This window comes from Lepidochelys kempii, chromosome 5, assembly GCF_965140285.1.
Source record: "Lepidochelys kempii isolate rLepKem1 chromosome 5, rLepKem1.hap1, whole genome shotgun sequence".
Taxonomy (NCBI): Eukaryota; Metazoa; Chordata; order Testudines; family Cheloniidae; genus Lepidochelys; species Lepidochelys kempii.
This window is the reverse complement of record NC_136384.1, coordinates 13821881-13832121: the sequence shown is the minus strand read 5'-3', so window position 1 is coordinate 13832121 and position 10241 is coordinate 13821881. Positions and strand designations below refer to the sequence as shown.

The 10241-nt window shown below is 44.3% G+C and overlaps 1 protein-coding gene across 1 annotated transcript; it reads left to right on the top strand.

The window, feature by feature from the left end:
* The first annotated feature begins 1130 nt into the window (after positions 1–1130).
* IER3IP1 (immediate early response 3 interacting protein 1) lies at positions 1131–9381 on the top strand. The gene is made up of 3 exons (XM_073343495.2): positions 1131–1301; positions 7511–7612; positions 9182–9381. The coding sequence occupies exons 1-3, from the start codon at positions 1211–1213 to the stop codon at positions 9235–9237; spliced, it is 249 nt and encodes an 82-aa protein (XP_073199596.1). The 5' UTR covers positions 1131–1210; the 3' UTR covers positions 9238–9381.
* Positions 9382–10241: the final 860 nt, after the last annotated feature.

Sequence of the window (10241 nt, the reverse complement as noted above, 5' to 3'; positions counted from 1 at the left end):
GACTGAACTAGATGACCTCTCGAGGTCCTTCAAGTCCTATGATTCTATGTCACAATGTTGGTATGTTGGTTAAATATATCTACTTACAGTGTATGTGAATCCTATATATGTAGCATGTGTTTTAATATTAAAATTATGAGAATTACTGACTCATGCATAACAGCTAAAAATGGCATATTTGTATGTAATCTTTGCAGAATTTGATTTTTAAAGAATTTCAACAGATATTGATGTTTATTTTTAAGCTTTTTATTTTATCAATTTAAATGCTCACAGTTGTGCAAAATTATAGGTTTTACGTTTTTTTAAAATGTTTATCCATTTAAATTTTCACAGTTATGGAGGGATGTCAGACAATGGCGGGGGGGGGGGGTGTTAGAAAATAATTATTTAATGATAGTGGATGTTGAGATTCAAAACGTTAAAGCTTTAAAACCTGAAAACACAAACTGTCAACATCGCACATCAAAGTATACAAAGTAAATAGCCTTAAAACACGCGCGAACGCGTTCTCAGACAGCATTTTTCTTACTTTGCCAAGCTGTAAATTTTGATTAGTATGGGTGGAAACATTTTTTCATGGGCTTGTGTCTGCGGTGAAATTGACAGTCACCGACCCTGATCACATTTCTACGGACACTTGGGGAGAAAAGTAGGGGGGCTGCACCTTTTCATCCCACTGAAACAAGAGCGCTTTTAGCAGGGGAAGAATGGGATTTGCTGGGACACAGGGGCGGTCCCCCCGAAAGGGGTCTGCGGGCAGCTACGGTGCCGGCCGGGTACCGGAGCATTCCCATTGCAGTGGGCTACACCAGGGCGCCCCACGGGCTTCGCTGGGGTCACAGCGCGGGGAGCCCGACCGACCCAAGCCGGGACCCCACCCTGTGTGAAGGCGAGGAAACGCCGCCCTGTCAGACAGACGCGGCAAATCGCTGCCTCCCTGCCAGGAGGGCGCCAGGCTCGGTTCGTCCCTCCTCAGGCATAGCGGGGCCTCTCCCCCGGAGCAACGTGGGTTTACTCCTGCCCCGCAGGCGGGGGCTCAATCCGCGCCAGGCGGCCGGCGGCTCCCGCCCCTCAGCCCGGGGCGGCGCCGGCCCGCGGCCCCCGCCCCCCGCGCGCTCCCCGCCCAGCCCTGCCACGTCCCGGCCCCGCCCCGGCGGCGGGCTGAGCGCGCGGGGAGGCCGCGGCGGGGGCGGCGGCGGCGGCGGCCATGGCCTTCACCCTGTACTCGCTGCTGCAGGCCGCGCTGCTTGTCGTCAACGCCATCGCCGTGCTGCACGAGGAGCGCTTCCTCCGCAACGGTGAGGGGCCCGCACCCCGGCTCGCGGAGAAACCCCCCCCCCCCGCCACCCGCCCCTCGGGGCGTGGGGTCAGAGCCGCCGCCCGTGTGGGGCCGGGAGGGGTCGCTGCCTGCCCCCGGTGCCGGCGGGCGCCTCCCTTGGGTTGCCGCTGGGGACCGCGCCCAGGCCCGGGCTGCACGGGGGGGGCCGGGCATCATTCCCTCCCGCAGCGGGCGCTCGGGCATCTCCGGGCCCTTCCGCCCCTAGCAGCAGCACCGGGCCGGGCCTTCTCCGGCCGTTGTTTAAGCGGGGTGAGGTGGCCGGACGGGTCCCGCCGGAGCTGGCGGTTCCCTTTCCCCGGGTCCTGCTGCCGGCGTCGGCCCGCGCTGCCCGCTAGCCAGGCGGGCCCGTCGGAGAGCGGGCAGGCGTTGGCCCGCGCGGAGGGGAGGGGAGGGCAGCGCTCGGCACTGGGGCTCGCCTGCGGGCGTGTCCGGGCTGGGAAATGCCGGTGTGCGTTACAGCGAGACACGCGGGGGGGGGAGAGGTGGTGATCTCTCGTATTGGGCCGCTCTTTCTAGATTGCAGACTTACGGCTACGATCGTGGACTTCCAGAGAGCTCCCTGACACTGGGGCACCGCAGCAGCCCAGCCACCGCCGGCAGCGGGGGACCCCTCCCTAACGGAAAGCCCGCAGCTGACCCGCCACTGCTGCCCCCCCCCCCCCCCAAGCTGCCATGGGTGGCAGGGCACCCTGGAACTGTCCGGCCGCCAGCGGTGGCGGTTGGATCCGGAGCTCTCCAGCCGCCGCGGATGGTGGGAGAGCCCTGCCCCTCGCCCCGGGTCCCCGGCGGCAGGGGGACCCAGGGATCTCCAGCCGCCATGGATGGCTGAGGGATGCTGGAGCTCCCCAGCTGCCACGGGTGGTGGGGCCCCTGCAGCTCCCAGCCCTGCAGGTGGTGGGGGATCTCCCCCCAGCTCCCACCAGTGGCGTCAGAGGGAACTGGAGCTTGCCAGCAGCGGTAGTGGGGGGGGACCCTGGCAGCTACTTAGGGGGATCTCCCTCCAGCTGCTCAGCCACTGGGCAGGGGTGGGGGCCACAGCTCCCCGCCACGGGGGCAGGGTGCTGGATCCTCCTCCCTCTCCATTTTGCCAGGGATGCTTTTAGTAAAAGTCACAGACAGGTCACGGTTTCCGTGAATTTTTATTTATTGCCCGTGACCTGTCCGTGACTTTTATTAAAAATATTCATGACAAAATCGTAGCTTTATGTATAATGCATTATAATGTGTGTTAACTAGTGCTGTGTCAGACTGGATCTAGCTCCCGGCACGTGTCTAGACTAAGAGAATAGGTCCATATTTAAAAGCATATTAGTTACCATGCTCTGAATCATTAGTGTAGACAGGGTTTAACGCCTTTAAAAATGTTAACTGGTCATGGTCAACTTTAGGGAAGGAATAACAGGTTTTTAAAAGGATCTGTTGCCCTACTCTAGATGGGGCTATGATGTAAACATGGCCTGCTGTGTTTAAAGTTGTCAGATGGTATACCTGTGACCAGCTAATACAATTTTAAACACAGCAGACCTTGTCTACACTGAATGCTAAATTACATATAAACCAGTGTTTTAAAAAAATAAGCCCTAGTTGTAAATCATGCTAAGGAAACCTCTAGTACAACTGGAAAACCTAAGACTGTAGTCCTCCTGGTTAAGGGATTTTATGCCCCCACACTCCCCAGTACTCAGTCTCCCTTGTTGAACAAAATATTACTGATAAATATTTTGACATCCTGTAATGTGTCACAGAGTGAAGTGTCATTAGAGGAGGTTTTGGAATTAATTGATAAACTTAAGAGTAACAAGTCAACGGGACCAGATGGCATTCACCCAAGAGTTCTGAAAGAACTCAAATGTGAAATAGCGGAACTATTAACTATGGTTTGTAACCTGTCCTTTAAATCAGCTACTGTACCTAATGACTGGAAGATAGCTAATGTAATGCCAATATTTAAAAAGGGCTCTAGAGGTGATCCCGGCAATTACAGACGGGTAAGTCTAACGTCAGTACCAGGCAAATTAGTTGAAACAATAGTAAATAATAAAATTGTCAGTCACATAGAAGAACATAAATTGTTGGGCAAAAGCCAACATGGTTTCTGTAAAGGGAAATCATGTCTTACTAATCTATTACAGTTCTTTGAAGGGGTCAACAAACATGTGAACAAGGGGGATCCAGTGGACATAGTGTTCTTAGATTTCCAGAAAGCCTTTGACAAGGTCCCTCACCAAAGGCTCTTACGTAAATTAAGTTGTCATGGGATAAGAGGGAAGATCCTTTCATGGATTGAGAACTCGTTAAAAGACAGGGAACAAATTGTAGGAATAAATAGTAAATTTTCAGAATGGAGAGGGGTAACTAGTGGTGTTCCCCAAGGGTCAGTCCTAGGACCAATCCTATTCAATTTATTCATAAATGATCTGGAGAAAGGGGTAAACAGCGAGGTGGCAAAGTTTGCAGATGATACTAAACTGCTTAAGATAGTTAAGACCAAAGCAAACTGTGAAGAACTTCAAAAAGATCTCACAAAACTAAGTGATTGGGCAACAAAATGGCAAATGAAATTTAATGTGGATAAATGTAAAGTAATGCACATTGGGAAAAAATAACCCCAACTATACATACAATATGATGGGGGCTAATTTAGCTACAGCTAATCAGGAAAGAGATCTTGGAGTCATCGTGGATAGTTCTCTGAAGACTTCCACACAGTGTGCAGCGGCAGTCAGAAAAGCAAACAGGATGTTAGGAATAATTAAGAAAGGGATAGAGAATGAGATGGGGAATATCTTATTGCCCTTATATAAATCCACGGTACGCCCACATCTTGAGTACTGCGTACAGATGTGGTCTCCTCATCTCAAAAAAGATATACTGGCTAAAATGATTAGGGGTTTTGAACAGGTCCCATATGAGGAGAGATTAAAGAAGCTAGGACTTTTCAGCTTGGAAAAGAGGAGACTAAGGGGGTATATGATAGAGGGATATAAAATCATGAGTGGTGTGGAGAAAGTGAATAAGGAAAAGTTATTTACTTGTTCCCATAATATAAGAACTAGGGGCCACCAAATGAAATTAATGGGCCGCAGGCTTAAAACAAGTAAAAGGAAGTTCTTCTTCATACAGCACACAGTCAAAGTGTAGGAACTCCTTGCCTGAGGAGGTTGTGAAGGCTAGGACTATAACAGGGTTTAAAAGAGAGCTAGATAAATTCATGGAGGTTAAGTCCATTAATGGCTATTAGCCAGGATGGGTAAGGAATGGTGTCCCTAGCCTCTGTTTGTCAGAGGGTGGAGATGGTTGGCAGGAGAGAGATCACTTGATCATTACCTGTTAGGTTCACTCCCTCTGGGGCACCTGGCATTGGCCACTGTCGGCAGACAGGATACTGGGCTGGATGGACCTTTGGTCTGGCCATTCTTATGTTCTTAATGTGAAAGCTTCAAATTAAGGCACACAAGCCATAAAACCATCATGATACCTTTTATAGATATTAAAGGGATTTAATATGAAAGGTCTGGGAGGCATCATGAATCTACACAACTTCAGATATATTACTACTTTGCATTTGGTCGTGTGATTGCCTCACATCATGCTCTTGTCTGAGTGGTGGAGAGTGGAATGTGTGCAGGAGTCTTTTAGCCATGTATGATTATGAATTGGTTTCTTCTATTAAATGGTCAGTAATATTGAAGTATCCAGCAAACTAGGTAGTTTTGTTCGACTCCAGGAATGATTTGAAATTAAATGGTATATTTTTCTTAGATAAATTCTGAGATTCCTGAGGTGCTGGAATGTTGTGTGCAATAAACTTAGTTTATTTGATCTTCCAATTTCTCACCCAATCCAAAGGCCAGAGCCTCCATTCCTGCTATAGGTGAATTCCTATTGAAATCTGTGGGAGTTCTCTGTACAGGGGATTTATAGGATTGACACAATCCCTTGTAAGTATCTGGCAGCATTACAGGTTCTGTAAATAATATGAAATGTAGCCTTTGTACTTTCAAACTGTTCATGTATCCAAGCATGTGTTTCTTATCATGTATTTGGGATAATAAAAGTATGTAACCATTAGGAAGAATCCATTGTAAGTAGTTCCCAACCTTGGTGTGTTGGAGATGCACCTGGCACACACTGTGTGTGTGTTAGCATTGTTGTTTTTGTCGATTCTTTCTCCATCCCTCTTGTCTGTTCTCTCTGTTTCTTCTTGTCTCTCTTCTTTTATATTTATTTTTGCAATTTTGTGTTCATTTTTATTTTTGTTCCTAGTATCTTGCTCCCAGATCTGTCCTCAATTTCTCTGCCTCGTTCTCTCCTTTGCCTCTCTGTAAAACCCAGGTCTCTAAATTGCAACTTAGTATTGTACTGTACTACACAAAAGAGCATCCATCCCAAGCTTTGAACACCCTTGACAAACTTTTACCATACATCTCATAAAATAAATAGACTCCAGAAATTTGTTGGGTATAGCATTTCCCTGTGATGGGCCAAACTGGGATTGTTGGTAAGTATGCTGGTGGCTTCCCTTCTCTGCTCTTCCCCAGTGGATTCATGCGGGGGACACAATCGGTTCGGGCCACTTTGTGCTGTGCTGGGATCAGGGAATAAGGATTCTGAGTAGGTTCGTGCTCAAAGAGAAGAATCTAGGCATAGCAATTTCCAGACTGGGTCAGACCAGTTGTCTGTCTAGTCCAGTATCCTGACTGTGACAGTGAACAGACCAGATTTGTGACCCTTATAAAGGAAGCCTCTTGTGGATAATTATGTAATAACCAGCCCCTAAAGGGAAAGTTTCTTCCAAACCCCCATCAGTGTTTGGTTTAGATCCTGAAGCATAAGGGGATTCCTTAGTAAGAAAAAAATCCTGTCCTTTCTAATTTAACTGTGGATCTTCTCATCTATATAGCTGTTTAATCCTTAAAAATAAATGAATAACTCTTGCTAAAACCTTGACCTTAAGGTTTTCTTGTGGCAATGGGTTCCACAGGCTGTGATGTGTATTTTTAAATCCTTTTATAAGTTTTAAATTTGTTGCCTGTTAATTGTATTCAGTCACCCCTTGTTTTTGTATTGCATGAAATGGTAAATCTGAACAACCAGTTTACTTTCTTTTTGCAGTTGATTATTTTGTGTACTTCAGAGGTGCCTCCTTTTATTTGTCTCCTCTCCAAACTAAAGAGACCCATTCTTTTCAAACTTCGTTCATAGGGAAAGTATTTCATACCTCAGTCATATGTCACATCTCTAAACCCTCTCTGTTTCTGCTGTATCTTTTTTCTTTGTGAGTGACTGATTCCAGGTCAGGGTATACCATTTATTTTATATAATAGTATTATTATAGTTTCACTATTTTTTTCTGTTGCATTCTTTGTATGTTCTAACACCTTCTTTGTTTTTTAAATACTACTGCATGTTGAGCAGGGGTTTTTATGATGCTATCCCCAATGATACACAGAACTTTTCCCTGAGTGGCTAGTTCATTTAGAATCCAGCAATATATAAGAGCAGTTCAAATTATTCCTTCCAATGGGCGCTGCCTTGCATTTGTCAACACTTAATTTAATCTGTCATTGTGCTATGCATATGTCTAACTCTGTTGAGTCCCTCATGGACATTTGTAGTCCTGACTAACTTAGCCTTGTCCTCTGAAAATTTGGCTGTCTCGCTCTTCACCCTTTTCTCCAGTTCATTAATAAATATATTAAAAAACACCTTGGGGTACAAATATTCCTCCTCTTTGTTTTCTGTCTCGTAGCCAGTTGAGTCCTTAATAGGACTTCATCACTCACCCCATGATTACTCAGTTTCCTCAACAGTCTCTTGTGAGGTTTATCAAAGGGTTGTTTTTTTTTTTTGAAGTCCAAATACATTGTCAATCAGTTCTCCTTTATCCACTTCTGACACGCTCTGTGAATTGACATAGGTTAAATAGGCACACTTTTCCTCTACTCATTTAGGTGTTTTATCATTCTCTTTTCACTCCTTATTTCAACTGATTTACTTGGTCCCAAAGTAAGGCTTACTGGTCTGAAATCTGATTTTATCATCGTGTTAGGACTTTACTAGTGGCTGAAAGTAATCTTTTTGCAAGATAGATCAATTTCTAAATTTTCTAATAATACAAGTGTGTGATTTTTTTCAATATGGTTTAACAATCTTTGTGTTATACAGTTGGCTGGGGAACAGATCAAGGGATTGGCGGATTCGGAGAAGAACCAGGAATTAAAGCACAGCTAATGAACCTTATTCGATCTGTGCGAACAGTCATGAGGGGTAAGATGAAAAGAACAGTTTAGTTAGGTACTTACTGTGTGTTATTCAGGTGCCTTGGCCTGGTTCATTAAAGAGGACTTTTGTCTCCTTAATACAGGCTTCATTTGAACCTTTTTCCATATTTACCATCAGACCTCACCCCCTGGCTATGGTTTTTACTCATTATTTTCCATCAGTTCTCTCCGATCCTCTCCCTAAGCTGCTTGGTGGAAAATGCATGGATTATCCTTCTGATTGACTCTTAAGAGGGAAGGTGCAGGTCACATGATTAATGGCCATGTGCGGCACCAAAGGCTTGATACAGCAGAATATATCCACTGCCTTCCAAGCCACGCAGGCTTGTAATGTTGGCTCTGCAGCAGACCATCCTATCCATATGTGTGCTCAGCCTATCATGAAAGCAATTTTCCCCCCTTTCCTGTACCCCAAAACACAAAAAATCCTACAATTCTGTGATGGAAAGCTGTGCAACTGCCTCAGGGAAAGAAGAGTTTATGTAATTTTTTTACCTTCCATACTTCATAAACTGTGACCATCCAACCCCCCTTCATTGTGACAGCTGGAATTATTGTATCGCCATCCCCTGTATAAAATTAAACCTTAAAAAAGGGGTATGGTAGGAGGAGCCCCAATTACTCACCGACTGCAAGAGCTGATCCCACCATGAATTGGACTCTTCATTTCCTCCTCCTCCTCCGCTCTCTCCAATTCTCTTCTCACCTTCCTCAGATCTGCTTTGGAAATGGGGCTTTGGGAGTCAGGGGACCAATAGGCAACAAAAAGGGCTGTGTGAATGATTTAAACTCTTTCAATGACTTTTCAGTCATCAGGAAAACAAGCTGCCTGGCTGTTAGTGTCATGAGTTTTGCCTAAACAATGTATTTGGCAACAAGATGACATCAACTAGTTCCTAGAAAGAGGGCCTTTGTAGAATTCTGGGCTAGTAAGGAGATATTTACTTCTCCATATAGAAAGTAATCTATATCACTAGACAACAAAAGACCTGGAAACATTTTGTAGGCCAGCATCCACCGAGATTGTGTTCTGCATGATCACACAGGAATCTTGATATTCCAAAATAGTAGCAGCGAGAATTAGCAATTCATTACTGACCTGACTCTCGATTCTTACTTAAAGCATCATAATTCAGTTGATTCACATACAAAGTGTGAGTGGTGAGTGAAATCACAATAATTCCTAGCAGTCTTAAATGTAAGTGGGGCCTGGATGGTTCAAGAGAATGTTCAATGAAAATACAGGGCTCCTTCACTTCTAGTTTACTGATACATGTCTAATCCATGTTGATAGTAGCTAGAGGCTATCATCTGATGGCTGTTAGCATACGTTAAATACAGCTTGTACTTCTGCTTCCTATTTTGTTCTTTGTATCTTGGCTTGTTGGCCCCAGAACGTTTCACAAACTCTGTTTGCATAACCAAATTAAATTTGAAAAAAGCAGTAACTAACTCCCTGTTTAATGGGTATTTTCCAGGCTCTCTGATTATATGCCATTCTGTGCCTGTCCAGTGTAAAAAGAGAATGTCCATAATTTTTTTTTTTTTTTCACAGTGCCATTAATAGCCGTGAACTCGATTACAATTGTGTTGCTCTTGCTATTTGGTTGAAGACCATCTGTTGAAAATGAGTTTTTGGACATCTGAAGTGGAGAGGCCACCCACCACCACTGAGTTTATTGGATCCAACATGGCTTAGCTGTCAAACTTGACATTCAATTTAAAATAATAAAGACACAATTTCTATTTATCTTATTTCTTAATGTTCACTTGCAGTTTCATTACACAAGATAACGTGATCAATGCAACAGTGCTGTAAATACATTGGACTGCAAAAAGTTTTACTGCTGATGGTGAATAGTGCCAACTGTTACAGTGTTGTAACTTATTGTAATGATTACAAAACAAATGTCTTGTGACTCAGGGTGAATTTCCTTCCAGTACACTTAGGTTTATTTTTATTTAAAAAATAAGTTGTAGAGTTTTCAGTTTCATAGTTATTAACACAGTATTATTAGAAAGCCACTTAATTTGACTATTAAGATGTTACAATTTCGGGAACAGATATTTTTTGGTGGCTGGAGGAGGGTGAAATCCTTGCTCTGTCGAAGACAAGAAGAGTTTGTCATGGCCAGGATTTCACTCATGGTATATATTTTCTCAAACCAATGACATTTAAGCTAATGGCAAACAAAGTGTTTTGAAAATATGTGCAATAGCTATGCAAAATCTAAACTGTATGTACCTAAGGCAAGGAAATGGAGTAACTGAGTGTTAAAATTTAGATTAGCAAGTGAAGTGCTCACTAGCATTTGTCATTGTTTTGTCAAGGACCTCTTAAAGTATTTGCTAACCATACGTGTAGTAAGTAGTATGTCTGCAGTGGTGATCTGTAGCAGTGTTTGTATTCTAAATGATTTTGGATAATATTGGAGGAAAATACTGCACCCTTTTTTTCAAGTGCAGTTTAGTTTAAAAAAAACAACCCACACAACAGCAACAAACTTCAGACTCAGTTATGTTACATCTGGGTTGGTTTTTTTGTAAATACTGTCTTATTCAAAGTGAAACACTGCAGTCCTTACTCAGGCAAAATTCCTAATTCAGTATAGATC